This window comes from Echinops telfairi, unplaced genomic scaffold (assembly GCF_000313985.2).
Source record: "Echinops telfairi isolate 266 unplaced genomic scaffold, ASM31398v2 ScPeMD7_7474;HRSCAF=8512, whole genome shotgun sequence".
NCBI classification, from domain to species: Eukaryota; Metazoa; Chordata; class Mammalia; order Afrosoricida; family Tenrecidae; genus Echinops; species Echinops telfairi.
The window spans coordinates 3,794,970-3,812,760 of NW_022111378.1; the positions used below are offsets into that span (position 1 = coordinate 3,794,970).

Sequence of the window (17,791 nt, forward strand, 5' to 3'; positions counted from 1 at the left end):
CCCTCCCTCTGTTTCCTTCCCTGCCTTCTTCCTCTCGTGTTTCTCTCTTCTCTCTGTCAGGAACTATGGTCAGCTCATTTTATTCTTTGTGTTTTTGATCGACCCAGTGCTATGCTAGTAACAGGCGAAGGAAACCGTGCAGGCAGTTCCAACTTTCTGTGTCAGTAAAACTGCATTGACATATTTTAATAGGACACTTTCCAGTAGCAGTTAGATACAGCAAGAATACGCAAGACAGAAGAGACATAAAGTTCGAAAGTATTTTGTACTTAAATGAAACAGAAAAAGGTTAACGTGTCGAGGGCCGTGGCAAATAAATTGTGTCCTGGGATGTGACTGGAGGGCCCTATAGCATGCGCGACCTTTCAGCCCACGTGGAGGGTTTATTGCATTTCCATTGGCAAGGGCTCTTAATTAAGAGAGTGAAAGAACTGGGTTTGCAATTTCAAAATCTCCACCTAGCTCTTGTGTGATCAGACAGTTGTATTGGCCTCACGCCAGAATAGATAATGTGGACCAGAGTGAGGCTGTGCTAGCCCAGGTTAAATACGATGATGACAACTTAGAATAAGAAAAGAGACACATTTAAGACTCAAAGAAATTTGAAAATGGACTAAATATGGGGATGAAGATAAATGTGACTCTTTCATCTCAGAATTCCACAGCTGTGTGCTCAGGTAGTATCCAAGCAGAAAATAATAGGTCAAGTAAACTGGATGATTTGAAGAAAATTTGGTAAAGAAACTGTGAAAGGTTAGCAGCAATGTCAGAAATGATCTAACTCTTTGAATGATAATCAAAAGTACTATTTGTTCAAAGTGAATTACTATGAGCTAAAACATCAGACTCATCTTCACTCTTCAAACTTCTCATCAATTGCAATAGCCATCCTTCCTCTAGCACTCTTAATTTCTCTGCTGGCTTCAGTGATGGATCCTATTACATGCACGGAGCTCCCAGACTAGATGTACAGCTCAGTGATTTCTTAAGGAAGCAACAAGAGACAGAGCAAGATGAAGATCAAGACGCATGTAGATGCAGTTTGGAAGTCCTTCCTCACCACTGGACAACCTGTCCCTTCACAGCAAGACAGCTCTTCCAGCTCACCTTGACCTGCAGACCTTCTCTGAGGCTCCACAGGACGGGGTCCTCTCAGCTGACTCCGAAAGACAGTGGCTGTATCTGTGAAGGCAATGGTCCAGAAGGCCATTCAGTTAAGGTGGAAGTTATGTATGTACTCAGAAAACTTGGGTTTTGTGAAATTCTTATTACCTGCATACATTTTTAAATCTAAAAAAAAAAAAAATCTAATTCTAGTACAAGGAGTCCTAGTGGTACAATGAACTATTTGTTTGGGTCCTAATCTGAAGTCAGCAGTTCAAATCCACTAGCTCCTCCATAGGACAAAGATGATACTTTCTGTTTCTGTAAAGATATACAGCCTCAGATACCATAGGGGTTTCTGGGCGTTTCTACTATGTCCTATGTCCTATGGAGTTGCTATGCATAGGAAATCAACTTGATGGAAGTAATTTGAGAGTTTTAAGGTTCAGAAGAAATCAATTTACGGGGGGAGTACCCCATTATTGAAGGAGGTAAGGCTAAAAAAGGGGGTTAGAATTTAGGCATCTGTAGAAATTTAATTAATTTTAATATTTTTTCTAAACTCCTTAATTCAGTTCTGAAAAGTATGCTTCTCCAATGATTTGCATAGAAAGAGCAACCAGCACTACATGCATAGAAGATTCGCTTCAGAAAAGAGTGGAAGAAATCTGAGAACTTCAAAAGGAACCTGCCTTATTGTTCTGTAGAAAATCGTTGCGTGGTTGTCACAGGCGTCTCACGTTTTCTTGTGCTGCCTTAGAAGTTCACTGTGCTTCCCCTTTTACAAAACAGCTGTTACCGCCACAAGGAACGGCTTAGGGCCACAGACAGATTTCTTGGTGGAGTCTCTCAGGACACCTTTCACAAACTTAGTCTGTGACTATTCCGTGGACACATCCCGTGCAGCCTTTCCATCCTGCACCCTGTGCACATAGCGCCAAAACATAGTCGCACACACTTTATTCACTGCATGAATCTCTACTTGCGCTTAGTGGCAATCCGAGAAGGAAATTTCAGAAGAACACAGTTTAAAATTAAAATAAAGCCCCCTCCCAGTAGTTATCCATAATGGAAAATGGTTAGAAATGAGAATTTGTAGCCAGACAATATTTTTCTCTCTTGCTAGAATTATGTTGTAATCTGTAAATATACTCAGTATTCACCTTGCAAAATTTTAGGATGCTAATGGTTTAATTACAGGCAAATAGTGTTCATCAAAGGTGAAAAATGAGTGTTAAATTGCCTGGCCTTTATCATGTTTGTTTTCTATTTTTCTTCCTCTGGCAACCTTTTGATAATTTATTGTGATGATAACTTTTCTACCCAGGAAGGGTGAAGGATAGTTTTACGTTTGTCAGAACATATATTTCCTCCTTACCGGGTTCTGTAGCGGAAAAAAAAAAAATCAGTAGAAAGTTATTGTTGCTACTCTTGAGTCAGCTTCCACTCATTGGCAACTCCACACATGGCAGCATGACACATGTTTGTTCTTTTGCCATTGCCATGTTCAATGGCATCTTGAGACCACTTGTTGACTCCACCATGTCCAAAGATTTCATGCAGGACCTCCATGGCTTCTGCTGGCCCTCCTCGTAGGCTTTCCAACAACAGGCATTTCCTGATATAAAAAGTAGTAATATTCTCTTGTGTTCTACAGTTTTCCATTTTCTATCTTTTGAAGTAGTTCAATTAGGCCTTTCTTGTCTGTCTTGTATGATAAAAGGCTGTGAAAAATCATAGCAAACATAAAATTTAAGATTTCTTCTGGTTCTAACTTTAAAAACAAAACAAAACCAAAAAAAACCCCAAGAATTAAGAGTGAAAACTATCCATAGATTTACCATGTGACACAATAGAAGGAAAGAAAATTTCAAGTTTTTGAATTTTGAGTTGCAATATTAAAGATTGGTGGTGTAGTAGGTTATATATTGGAGTGCTAATCACATGGTCAGTGTCTCTGCAGGCAAAGATGAGTACCACAGATAATTATAATCTTGGAAACCCATAGGCACAGGTCTACCCTGTCCTTAGCTTAGAGGGTCACTATGAGTCTGTATCATCTTGATGTGTTTCTTTGATGATTTAGTTTGTTTGGTTGGTTCATGGGCAAAATATTGAATAGCACTGCAAGCATCAAAAGAAGGTGGAAGGAACACACAGAGTCACCAAAAGACCTGGTAGATATTCAATCATATCAAAAGGTAGCATATAATCAAGAACCAGTGATACTGATGGAGGAAGGTCAAGCTACACAGAGGCACTGGCAAGAAACAAGGTTCCAGGGAGTGACAGGCTGGATACCAATTGAAATATTTCAACAAGTGCGTGAAGAACTGGAAATATTCACTCATCTCTGCCAAGAAATTTTTAAGACAGCTACCTAGCCAATGGAATGGAAGAGATCAATGTTTTTGCCCATTCCAAAGAAAGCTGACTCAGCAGAATGTGGAAATTATTGAACAATATCATTAATAGTACATATGAGTAAAATCTTGCTGATCTACAATGGCTATATCTCTCCAGCGACAGACAGGGAGCTTCCAGAAATTCAAGCAAGATTCAGAAGAGGATGGGGCAGGAGGGATATCATTATTGACATTAGAGGAGTCTTGGCTATCACCAGAGAATGCCAGAAAGATGTTTACTTGTATTTTATTGATCCTATAAAGGTATTCAAGGAGCACTTGTGGTGCAGTGGGCTGCTAACCAGAAGGTCAGCCGTTCAAAACCACTAGTCACTTCAATACAGCTTTCTGTTCCTGTAGAAAGCTACAGCCTCAGAAACACAAGGGGCGGGGGTGGTGGTGGTGCTGTTCTATGGGTCACTATGAGTTGTCATCTCCTCAATGGCATTGTTTGGAGTTTTCTTTAAAATGTATGCAACTGTGTGTATTACAACAAACTATGGAGAGCATGAGACGACCTTAAGTAGACCAGGAGACAGTCCTATAGACAGAACAAGGAAATATTGAATGGTTCAAATGAGGAAGGTGTGTTCCGGGCTGCATCCGGAACTCATTCATTCAATAAACTATACTCGATATACTCTATACTGTACTCATTCAATCTGTATATTAATAGGTAATTCAGAAGCTGGATTATATGAAGCATTCCACATCTGGATTGAAGAAAGGCTTATTAACAACCTTCAATATACAGATGACACAACATTGTTTGCTGAAAGTGAGGAGGACTTGAAGCATTTATTGATTAAGATCACGTATTACAACTCTCAGTAAGGATTCCAACTTAATGTAAAGAGAATAAAAATTCTTAGAACTGGACCAATAGACTACATCATGATAGAGAGGAACTATGAAGTTGCTAAGGATTTCATTTTACTTGGATCCACTGTCAATACTCATGGAAGGAGCAGCCAAGAAATAAAAGGATGTACTGATTGAGGAAATTTGCTGCACAGGACTTCATTAAACTGACCTGACCTAACCGGTGCACCTGACCTAACCCAGGGCATTTTTTAACTGCCTTATGTGCATGTGAAAGTTGGACAATAAATAAGTAAGATTATAGAGGAATGCATTTCGGTTATGATGCTGACCAAGAATTTGGAACATACCATGAACTACTGGAAGAACAAGCAAATCTATCTAGGAAGAAATACACCCAGGATGCTCCTGAGAAATGCTAATGGTGAGGCTTTGCCTAACACACTTTGTTATCAAAAGACACTCGATTCTGGGAAGGACACCAGACTCAATAAAATCGAAGGTTAGCAAAAGAGATGAAGACCATCAAGAAGTGCACTGGCATAGTGGCTGCCACAGCGAGCTCAGACATAACAATGCTGATCTGTATGTCACCCGACCGGGCGGTGTTTCATTCAGTTGTGCATAGGGTTGTTATGTGTCAGAGCCAGCTGAACAGCACCAAACAATTACAACAACAATTGAAGGAACCCTCTTGCAAGTGTCTGTGATTTGAAGTCAAGCAACAGAAAGGCAGGGGAGCGGAGAAGACAATGGCATATCCTCCATGGTCAGATGTTCTGCAGTTCACTCGCAGGCTTCCTTCCACTTAGGATTGAGTGTTGTTAGCCAAGTTATTCCACCTCTATTATTTCATTCCTATAGTCTGGCAAATGGGGAGAAAAGAACCTGAAAAAAAAGATGTTCTGATGAAAATTACACATTATACTGTGAAAAGTGCTTGAAGCCCAAAACATACACCAGAAACCCAAACCACCTAGGGATATGTAGCTCCTGAAATCTCAGGAGTGGTTCCTTTCCATTTCCTTCCCACTGGGCCTCCCACTCAATAGGAGGGGCAGCAACACTGCAGATTCTGGGTTCAGTCCAGGTGCTGTGCTCTCCATAATTGTTCTTGCAAGAATAGATTTTTATTTGAAATGAGGTCACTATAAAATATGGCAATGAAAATAAAATTCTGCAGCCACAGAGTCTGAGTTTACCCTTATTATTCACGTTCCAAAGAGAAATGTGTGCCAATTGGGAGAGGAGACAATCCAGTCAAGCGAGTCTTTTATTTCTTCACTTGTAAAGGATGTAAAGGACCACTTGTTTGATTCTCTTTTCCCAGAATCAAACAGTTTTGCCGAAACCATGACAGAGCCTGACTTCATAGGAAAATCTCATGTAACATTATTTTCTTGTATACTGGCTTTTTAAAAAATCATTCACAGATTACCCCAACATTAATGTTTTAGTGAATTTGTGCATAAGACTCTTCCAAACTTTAGCCTGAAAGTATGCTTACATTTGGACTTTAGGTTCAATAAAATACATTTCTGCAACATGTAAGGCTCAGAAACACTGTATTGGCAGACATAATTTCTAAAACCCTTTCAAAGATAATTACTTCAAGTAATATTTGAAATTAAAAAAATATATAATGGTAATTTTTCCCTCTTAGTACCCTGCTACCTAAAGTAAGCATTAGGCCAGTTTTTCAATTCTACTGAATGCTTCAGCTATCTGAATTCTTCAGTTTATATTAGTACACATCTTTGTTCGGTTTCCTTGCCTTTCCGTGCCCTTCGCACATCCCTCCACCTCTCTCTTTTTCTTGATTACTCCCATCGAAATGGAGTCTTTATAGGAACAATTGAAAATCCACAAATCCATGTGTTTCCCTTGCCTTTTCCATGGCTGTGATGAAAGTGCATGTTACCAGTTCTTGAATATGTGTTGACATTTATTTTGTGGGCAAGTCGGTGGTGCATTTCTCTAAATGATCCAAGTGCGCTTCTGAATTTGTGCAGTCTCCAGTTACAGAATGTAGGCTACGGAATCAGACCAATCAATTAGAATCTGATCCTTAAAATCAGAAGTAAAATAAACACATGAAACTATGAAGTAATTATTTTAATACTCTCATAGAGAGAAAGTAGTGCATTTAAAGCATTATCATTTTTGTATATTTCTGTAGAGATATAGCCACATATTGCTTTTCTAAGGATGATATCTAAATGTGCATAAGGCAAATGATTAACCCTAGTGGTATCATTAAGGACCAGAAATTTTCACATGAGAGGAAAGAGGCACATATATTGACGTAGAGGTTTAATTAAAAGTTTTATAGTCTTAAATTTGATGTGGAAATAGCAATATGAATTCATGATGATATATATATCTCCTATTCTATAAGAGCCCAGGAACTCTGATGGCATTGGGTGGGAAGTTCAAATCCAACATCCTCTCTAAGGGAGAAAGAGGAAGCTGTCTGGTCCTGTAAAAGTTTAGTTTTGAAAATCCTGTGCTGAGTCACTATGAGTTGGAATCAGCTCAATAGAAGTGAGTTTAGACAGTAGGCGACTTACTTTCAATGATAGACCAGAAGCAATTAGCCTACAGTGGAGTGATATTTGTCATATAAGACTATATAGTCATATAAGATATATAGTCATATAAGACTAGTAGTAAGGCATATTCTGAAGAGGAAAAATAAGAATTCAAATAAATTTGGGAAAGTCAAACATTCCTCCTTGAAGATTTCTCTTTACAATATGATGTTAATTGCACTGGCAAAATCAGTGTAAACAATCTAATTTTTATTTATTTAGCTTAAACTGAAAGATTTATAGGAATTCTTTGTGTGGTTTGTAAGGGACGTGGTAGTAGTTGTACATTTCCTCTGCAAGTCTTTCGCCACAACATTGTGCATCGCACACAATTTGGGAAATATTGCTGTGAACGTGAAATTGAATCTTGAGAACATGACCCACTGTTAGGAGAACAGGAGGTCTAAAGATCGCTGCCACGTATTTAATAACGGTATGCTTACAGTTACTCTTTAGTGGGGCATAGATCTGAACAGTGTTTACTTCTGTTGTGCATAGGGTCGCTACGAGCCAGAACTAACTTAACCAGAGCCACCAATAACAATACCAAATCATGTTTCCAGTGCTAACACTGTAAAATATAAAAAGAAAGGAAAAGAGTTTCAGAGACAGAGCATTACAATAAAGAAGTACCCTGCTAACATGCTAAGAAAAGTTTGAGAAGGTTTAGAGAAATGTTTTTAAAGTTTTATTGGCACATAATTCCCATATCATAAAATTGAATGGTTCCACCGTCCAGTCATCTCAAGGGGAATTGTATAATCACCACCACATCTATCCTAGAACAATTCCCCCACCTCACACACACCCCATAGTGAAATTGCCTTTAAAATGAGTTGTCCAATCATGATCAGTTCTAGTGCTCCCCCCCCACCTTGCCTTCATGATTTACTCCCAAATCCTCTTTCCCTCACTATTGCCCACCCCCACCCGTGCATTCCCTATACCACCTTGTATCAGTTATTATCCTTTTTAACCACTTCTCCAGTGCTTCACAGCTAGAAAATCCAACAGAAAACAAAGAAAAACAAATAACACTAAGGTGCTAAGGATAATATCATATTGGTATAAAGACAAAAACACAAATAATGTGTAAGAGGGTGAAGACTCCCATCCACATTCAAATAGCCAGGGAGGGAATTTCTGTCATGGAACAACTAAGAGATACTTGCACCCAGAACAAACTCAGTTCCTGTCTATAGGGAGGTCAATTGGCCAAGTATGGAGAATAATGCAGCGTGATCAAGATTACAGTGTTCTCTGCCTGATAGTAAGGCTGTTTGGGATTCTTGCCTTTGGCTACAATGGCTCTGCCAGTGGCTTGGTTTGACAATACTGTATACTCCAAAGATGGGTTTGGGGCTCCCATTGTCTTTCATAGCCTTCTACATATTAGGTGTTCATAATTTTAGCTCTGATCCTTTTCTCTTCACCATCTTTGAGTTTTGTAATTGTTGTCTTTGGATCACACAGGTTGGTGTGTTTCTTCTGTGTGGACTTAGTTGATTCCTCACTTAGATGGCTTCTTGTTTGAATACAAGCCTTTGAGGCCCCTATACTATTCTGATCAAAAGCTAGGCACCATCTACTTTCTTCACCCCACTTTGCTCTAGCACCCTTATTTTCAGTGCTCATGTTTGACAGGTGAAGTGTTGGAAAACAACCTTTGGGTTGGGTCATGGAGAGGTGAATGTGAGCAGAATGAATATTCCCAACAATGCACAGAGCATAAAAGAAGATAGCTTTACATTGTGTGTATGGAGTAGGCAGGAAACAATGATGGTACCTGTATGAGGCAAAATAATGTGTAGGGGACAGAGTGGAGCAAGGGAGTAGAGATAATGTGGGTTTGGGAGTCTGAGTGAGCTGCATTGTAACCATTGCTCCACCTGCAAATGAATGAGCACATTGGGTTGAGTACATCAGCTCTCCCATTTGTAACATGAGGATTAATAATATGTCCTATGTAAAGATTAAATTAATCTATATTATAAACTCTCAATGGAGCATAAATACTTGATCCATATCAATTATTCTTATGAGTCAGGTTGTATAAAATAATAGATTATCTCAGTTGTCAGAGTAGGGGATGAGTATGTTAAAAAATAAGTGATGGCAAGTCACTGAGGAATCCAAATCATGGGGAGGAGGTGATTATCTCTATGGTTTAAAAAATGAACCTGAAGCAATGAATGGTGCCAGGATCCATCCAGCACTGCTCTCATCCCCCTAGGAGATGGGGGGCAGGGGTACAGAAATGGCATTGTTCTAGTGGAAGAAATTCTTCACTGTTTCAAAGATAGAATTGATGAAACTTGGCCATTTGTTAGACATGTATCTGACAGCGAGGAGGGAAGGAAAGAAAAGAACGGAACTCGAAACACCAGGGTTTCTAGTTCAAACAACTCATGTGCCAGTAATAGCAACAATTGAGACCAACCACACATAGTTTGTATAAGAAGATAATGAATGCAGGTATGATGTTTTGATTCCTATCATTTTTCTTGTGGACAGTCACCTTTTCAGGATAACAGCTTTAACAATTTGAATGGAGCAAGCCAGATTCTAATCTGAGATCTTTTCATTTGGGGGGGCGGGGGAGATTATATTTCAAATAGTATGTTTTCTTATTAAAAAATATTCATTTGGTCTGCTGCTTCTAAAGATTGTCTGGTAGATGTGAAGGATCACTATAATGTAATCCAAATTAAGGTCTCAACAATTATTAAGACACTCTAGTACAGCAACCACAAATACTGACGAAGGGTTTGAATCATTCTGATCCTAAAAACACGGACATTGTTTTGCTTTTTTAATTATATTTGAAATTCAGTTCAAATTTAGCTATTCTAGTCAGCACCAACTCTGTGTGTGTGTGTGTGTTGTTTTACTGTGCAGGGCAGGAGAGAATTGGAAAAGATTCCAACTATGAGCAAGAGGGGAAGGTTCAGTTCGTGATTGACGCAGTCTATGCTATGGCTCATGCCCTTCATCACATGAACAAGGACCTCTGTGCCGACTACCGAGGTGTTTGTCCAGAGATGGAGCAAGCGGGAGGCAAGAAATTGTTGAAATATATCAGAAATGTTAACTTCAATGGTGAGTCTTTAATTTCCATGCCTTTTGAAATCTTGAGTCTTGGTACTCTGTGTACATAAAACATGAGCTGTTACATTGTGGCACAATCAGTTATTTGCTTTTGAATATGTGTCAAAAGCTACTTGTTTTCATAATTTGAATATTGGAATCAATCTGTAAATAAGTGAACTGTCTGTATAACAACATAAAACATCTGTGGATAATGGCCAATCTTCTTTTCCTTGAAATACCAAGATCTTTGTGCAAAACCAGGTTCTTCCTTGGTGAATATAAGGGGAGGTGGAAGGGGAGAAGAGAAAGAGGAAGTGACAGCTTATTTATCTAGGTACTCAAATTAATTTCAACCACTATAAATTATATCTCAGAGTATTAACGTGCATAAATTATGGACTACAGGAAATTAGTTATCTAAGGGGGAGAGAAATGGGTCGGAATGGATGAAATGGGTGGAAACGAGGTGGAATGAGTGAAGAAGGCTGTGCCTTCTCTTTATTATACCATTTTGATCATTTTTACTATCACAGCATATGTGGATGCTTATCCATCAAAAATTAAAATAAACCTGGTAGTAGATATCACCCCCAAATGAGTGCAGGCACCATAAAATATACAACGACATCACAAATGTATAACCTCATCACACAGTAAAGAATGGGAATTCAAACAAGAAAATAAAGAACAAAGCAAGTAGCTTAGAAGAGCAGTGTTTGACTGCATGCTGTAGGGCCGGAGCATTTGACTGTAGGGCGATAAAGTTGGAGGCAAAAGAACCCTACCCACATACAGCCAAGAGAGCTGATAAATTTTGTTTTTGCTTCTACAGTCTGAAGTTATTTTGAACACCTGCTAGGACTGAATACATAATTCAGTAGGGTGTAGAAATGGAGATTTGGGTTTCTCAATGCTAGCCAAAGTTACAAATAAGGAATGGAGGAAGGCTAGCATGAATCAATGGTGTTGGAGGGAATAGACCACATCAGCATGAGCTCGCAGCTCTTACAATACAAGTAAATGGGTAAATGTAGGCATATAGATAAATGTGCACATATGTACATATGTTTTCATATCATGCACATATGTGTGTATGTATGCATACCAATATTGCATATTTCTTAGTTATGTGCACTGAGTATGACTAGGGGCAATGACACGCCTGTAGAAATGGGCCTATGCCATTCCCCAACAAAAAATACATAAAAACAAGTAGGCTTCCCTGTAGAAATTGTTGATTCCAAGGCTTGTCAGGGAAAGCCCAAGATGAGTCTGCTACTTCATGTTACACCATGAATTAAAAAACAAACAAACATATTGTTGAGAACAAGGCGGATCAAAGCAGAGACCCCAAACCCATCTGTAGGCAATGGGATGTCTCCTCACACAAAGGTTGCAAGAAAGGGATGAATCGACCAGGGTGAAGTATAGCACCTGTGAAACACACAATAGTCCTCGGGTTCCTTGATGTCTCCTCACCCCTAACTATCATGACCTCAATCTTGCCTTTCACTACAGAGTAGGCCGAGCATGTACACAGGTACATATCAGAGCGCAGAACATACGGAATTCAGGTCAGATAAACCCCTCAGGAACAGAAATGGGAGTAATGACACCAGAAGGGTAGGGGGAAGGTGGGGAGAAGAGGCAGGGAAGAAACCTCTAGGGAAGGGAGACAGCAGTCGGAGTAAGATAACAAATTGATAATAATTTATGATTTGTTAAGGGGACACAAGGGTGGGAGTGGGGAAGGCAGTGTAAAAAGAGGAGCTGATGCCAAGGGCTCAAATAGAATGTAAATGTTTAGAAAATGATGATGACAACATATGTACAAATATGCTTGATACAATTGATGGATGGGCTGTTGTAAGAGCCCCCGATAAAGTGATCTTAAAAAAAAGAAAGAAATAAAGAAGAATGGAAGCAAGAAACACATTGGGGAAATGGATGGGGCACTGAAGGGATTGAAAAAGAGCAGTTGAAAAAATATATATATGAATTTTTGAATGTAAAACTGATGATTTGCTTTGTAAATCTTCACCCAATTCACACACAAAAATTTTTAAAGAAAGAAAAAAGTGCTCCAAAGTTGATACAATAAAGTAGAAAGGAAATAATTAGCAACTTGAAGGAGATATTTAAGTCAATTCTGAGACAAAATGAATATTAACTCATTGAATAAACTAAAGTAAAATACATGAGTCTATACTGATGTTAATAAAATAATTAAATTGATATATGAAGGAGGAAAGGCAGCACGATGCAATGACAGAGAGGTGTAAATAGAATATTAGCATTTTGTGAAAACCCCAGAAATAATTATTTCAGCAAAGTATCATCAGTGGGTGAAAAAAATTATTGGGATAAATTCTGTTGGAAAAGAGAATCCATGCATAATTTCAAAGAATCCCCCATCAAGATACATATTCAGAGACAGTAGGCAAATGCAAATTGGAGCCTTTTACAAAATAATGGCTAATGGTCTAATATTCTTCAAAAATGCTTATACCATGATAAATGGAGAAAGAAATGGTTCCAGATTGGAAGATGCTAGGGAGATAGTATTATTAAATGTAATGTGGAATGCTCATTTGATTCTGACCAGAAAACATGTATTAATAGGACAATGAAAAATTTTAATAAACTATGAAGATTAGTAGCATTATCAAATTAACCTTTTCCTTATGACTTACATAATTATACTATGATTAAAATGAAACAAAATCTATAGCCCATTCACCAACCTGTAAGGCCTGTATTTTTCCAACCCTTTAAGAATTACCTAGAATCAAAAGGAAAAGAAACTAAATCCATTTTGTGAACCAATGATTTCTAAATTAAGATGGAGACAAAAATTATTCTGTTAGTTCAATACCAAATTACTTTCCTTTTGTAGTTTCCTCTTTACCTTGCTCTAGAAATTCTAATACATATAGCTCCATTTCCCAGAGTGAAACAGATATAAATTGTATTATATAAGAAACCTTAGGTAACATATACTATGGTCAACTCTGAATTTTATATTCTTTACTGTGAAAATTTCTATTGCTACACTAAAGGCCAAAAAATACTATTTATAACTTTCTTGGTAATTTCCTCTGATACGTCATCCAGAATCTGGTTCCCTTCTCAGGGAAAAACAAACAAACAAACAAACAAACAAACAAACAAACAAAACTACTCAGCAGCCCCTGACAATGAAAAATGTGAGTTCTATAACCCATAATCAAAGATAGTCTGGAGGCATCTGCTCTTTCAGCCCCTCGGATGGTTCTAGCCCACCCCACCCGCATTGGGAAACAATAGACGAGGCTTATTACAAAATGGATTTCCATACAGTCTGTGGTAGAACCAAGGTTGTTGAACTTCGGAGTAGCTACAGAACTTGCATGGATCAAATGCTTACTCTGTGCAAGATACTGTGCTAATAAGTATTGTCCTGGTATCAGTGTATTTGATCTCAAAACATCACAATGGTTTTAAACTATCACCCACCCACGATCTTGTTTCACTGGTAAGAAATCTGTTTCTTGGAGAAGGTAAGGATTATGGTCCTCCAAAACCTACAGCTAGGTAATCATAATGCTAGGTTAGAACGCTTGGCTCCACAACTGCTGCCATGATTCTCATTCACGAAGTGACGGGAACAATGGCCTTTCAACATCAATCGATCCCATCCCATTTTACCATGGAGGCTTTGCGTGGGTTCAAGGCAGTGTGAAGTGTTTCCCTTTCTTATCCTTCAATCCGACTCTGGCTAGTATAATCTCCTTTTCTCTGGGGCCGTGTTATTCTATCCAGTAGGACACGTGCGGTTCCAGAGACATGGTGCACTCATTGAGGGCAGGGCTCAGCAGTTTTATAAATCATAGCAACCTCTGCGGAGCGTAATCGCTGTATCCCCATACCACTTTAAGTGAGAAACTACTAGAGTCACAAGAAACGTGACTCCCCTCCCAACCTCCCCAACCCATTTCCTGATGTCTAGATAAAGAAATTGTAGCCTAGATCAGAGAGAATATTTGCTCCAAGGGGCTCTTTCTAGGCCATTGGGAAGCACTTAGCTTTTCACATGGGTATTTTCAGAGGATCCTGATGTTTCTGTAAGGTAGTCAAGGCTCCAGAGACCAAATCAGTCGAATTAGAGCAAACAGGCTATATTGGGGAGAAAAACCCAGTCTGGGTGAAGTCCTAAGGTCCACAGTGTCCAGGCCTAGGGAGTCGCACCCCAGGCTATAATTAAGGTGACCAGACGTCCTGCTTTTGGGCGTTTTAAAAAAGTCCCGATTTTTGGAAAGCACGACAAGCTAGGGAACGGTCTATTTGGTCCATATAGACTAAAATTTTAATCAAGAACCACCACCCCACCACCCCAGGTCAATGGTGTCCCGCTTTAAATCTGGTCACTTTACAGGAGTGACCTTTTTATTGGCGGGAGACACATGGCTGGGATGGCCCTGGGCTCTTTAAGTAGGGGGTGGTCAGGGATTGGAAGGTACAGGCAAATCCAAGTCCCTGGCCAGACAAAGGTGCCAGTCCAGGATTGGTGAGCGCAGGCAAGTCTGCACCCCTAGCCATGTAGGGGAGGCTGTTGGTGATTGGTGGACGCAGGCACTTCTGCACCCCTAGCCAGGTAGGGGAGGCTATTAGTGATTGGTAGACGCAGGCATGACCGCGCCCCCCTAGCCAGGTAGGGGAGGCTGTTGGTGATATTTAAGGTGACCAGGTTTTAACATTGGTAAAGCGGGACACCATTGACAGAGGGTGGGGGTGTTCTTGATTAAAAATTTGGTCTATATGGACCAGATAGAACGCCCCCTAACTTGTCATGCATTCTTTCCAAAAATCGGTACTTTATTAAAACACCAAAAGGCGGGATGTCTGGTCACCTGATGATTGGTGGATGCAGGCACATCCATGCCCTTAGCCAGGCAAGGGAGCACTTCCTAGTTCCTGGTAGTCAGAACGCATTTGTGGCTGAGTGCAAGGTGGTCCGGAGAGAGTTGCATCAGCCAACTCTGATCAGCTCCACATGGGGTGGGGGTTTATTGATTCGGCCAGACAGTTTCTTTGTCTCAATAAGTCTGAATGTGTTCCTCTGCTACTTTAGTAGAGAATTTTCTGAATCCCTTGGAGTTTTGTTTCCACAGAGTAGAGAACAATTTAATCATTCTGACCTTTACATTTACCGAAGCATAAAAAATAATAATTGAGTGCCTTGAACGTACCACTATGGGTTCACAGAGAGAACCTCCCATGCGTGGAGAGAGAAAGATGGTGAATTTCATCTTCATCACGCCAAGCAGTTTGTTCACTGCATCCTATACAATGTTTGGAGGCAATCGTTATTTAGTTATTTCTATGTTGGCCTATATAACCAAGTAGTAGCCAACTTATGGTGGTAACATGAACAGATTTAGCTTACTGGATATGACATTTTAAATAATCACCATCTGATCAATTGTTTAACAGGAAATGTGTCTGAGATGTACTAACAGAAAACTTTAGTAGGGTAGATTTTTGGGGAAAAAATCAATATATTCATGCCACTATGTCACATTTCACATGATCTGCTTATAATTTGACATTAGCAAGACTCCTGAACCTGTGGTTAATGTGTAAGTGACACTATGCCATTTCTAAGGCATAACAGGGGCAAGGAAACCAAAGAGCCACATTGACGGGCTTGTGTGAGTGTCTTGGCCAACGCTCCAACTGGGGTTTTCGCTGATGGCCAGCATGTTTTCAGAGTAGTAAGTGAGAGGATCTTAAGATGATTCCAAGCACAGCCTGGGAGCAGAGACAAAGTTGCCCTCCAGAGCCCTTACAACTGCTGGTTGTGAGCAAATACATATTGCCACCACATTGAACACCGAGTTTGGGGGCACACTGTCAAGGAGCAAAAGATAAGTGACACACAAAATAAGGGAGACTTTCTGAGATCTATGCATGTGTGGTAAGCCGAGAAAAAAAAAAATCTACACTAGGTCAATGCCTTCTTGTCATCTGAGCAATTTGGATTCCAAACCATTCTCTGTTCAGGAAGAAAGAAATTGTGTCCACACACTCTCATCAGTTACAGATGTCCGGCTTGAATCTATTCTGTCCTTTATCTTCTCAGAAACCCACCTTGTCCAGGGCCCCTGTTTCTGTTAGCTTAGCATACACCTGCTTCTCATTATCATACCTCATAGAAATCATGACAAAAGGTGTTTCCTACGTGATAACTTCTTTTTCTCCTGAATTCCGTCCTCTTTTCATTTCCCTCGATCCCGCGCTTTAATCCAGGGCTCATTAAGTACTCTCCATGTCTTCCTTTCGATTATTTCAGTGAGGTTGTTAAAAAAAAAGAAAGTGCTGGTAGAAACGGGAAATAATAAGCTGTTGCATGATAGAATCCATCACAAAGGTCAAAGCCATACAATGCGCTCTTACTTTATCGCTTAAATAAAGTATTCAGCTCTTCTGCCTTAATTTTTTTTTAAAACATGAACTTTAATGAGAATGGAAAGGGCATGACAAGACTCATTTCTCATAACAAAGAATGTAAGAAGAGAGGATGATTGGGCAATGTGTCCCATTCTAATGAATATTTAGCCGGTGAGTTTGCCATCTTTTGTAGCCACAGGTCCGCAGTATTCACCCTCCCTCCCCTCAGAGACTAAGAAAAGCTCCAGTCCTGTTATTTAATGAATCGAAGCTGTAGAATTAGAGCGAAGCACAATATTCTAGTTTCCCATGAAAAGGCGACAGGTGAGTGTCTGACTATTAATTTCCTCTTCTGAGGAAAGACAAGCTTCTTATTTTCTTTCTAATAATCTGAAAAAAATCTGTATCTACTTGGAAGGCATGCTGATAGAAGAAAGTCAGTATTAGGACCATTTTCTTATTGATATTGATTTTTGCTCTCTTTTCCTTCCTACAATGAAAAAGTTGACTCCGACAAAGGGCTTGTAAGACCCTCATGACACAGTGGTGCATTGGCGGCCTAAGGAGCAGTGGGTAGGTGAACATGCTGTTACCATCAGCTCATTGCTAACTCACAGTGACTCGGTGACTTAACAGACAACCAAATGGAACAATGCCCTTTCCTGCACCATCTTGAGGCTTTTTATTGAGTCAATTATTGTGGCCACTGTGTATTTCAAGGCCCTCCCACACAAAGATGATCATCTTTCAGCAGTAAACCAGAAAATATTCTGTTTTAATATATAGGATTATTATTTGCTAATGTTTGGAAATAGATGATCAGATCTTTATTCCTTGTCTGTCTTAATCTGGATGCCTCCTATCTCCCTAGCCATCATGAATGATTCTGCCGGTATTTGAAATACCAGTTGCTTAACTTCCACATCACAGCAACATGCAAGCCAACGCCCTAGGACAAATAAATGACAGATGAGTGGAAGAAGTAAAACATAACAAAAAGAAATCAAAATGATGTCAGTGACCACCCACACATTGAGCTATTACCTCAAATTGGTAGGAGCAATGAAGTGCTGCGTATATGAGAGATCCATGTCTTCTCCTGGAATAGGCTCTTGTCTGCTACTTGCAAAGTAAAAGGTGTTAAAACTGATAGTTAAATTGAAATTAGATACCAGCTAACCAGAACAACTTTTATGTATTGCAGAAAGATACTTGTTTGGGTCTCATTGAAATGGAAGAGCAGTGTGAGAAACTGTCTAAAACCGGGACACCGTATTAGCTCCTGTTGGTAACCGACAGATCCATTAAATACCCCTGACCCCATACCTTGATGGGTCTCTCAAGAGAGAA

At 39.6% G+C, this 17,791-nt stretch overlaps 1 protein-coding gene across 3 annotated transcripts in view; it reads left to right on the forward strand.

Moving 5' to 3' along the window:
• The window catches only part of GRM7 (glutamate metabotropic receptor 7), a 1,182,365-nt gene that overhangs the window by 773,735 nt on the left and 390,839 nt on the right, over positions 1–17,791 (forward strand). For all 3 annotated transcript variants that reach the window (XM_004714110.2, XM_004714111.3, XM_045285644.1), the window contains exon 6: positions 9,821–10,021. In XM_004714110.2, coding sequence (XP_004714167.1) covers positions 9,821–10,021 — 201 coding nt within the window. The remainder of the gene's footprint in view (positions 1–9,820; positions 10,022–17,791) is intronic.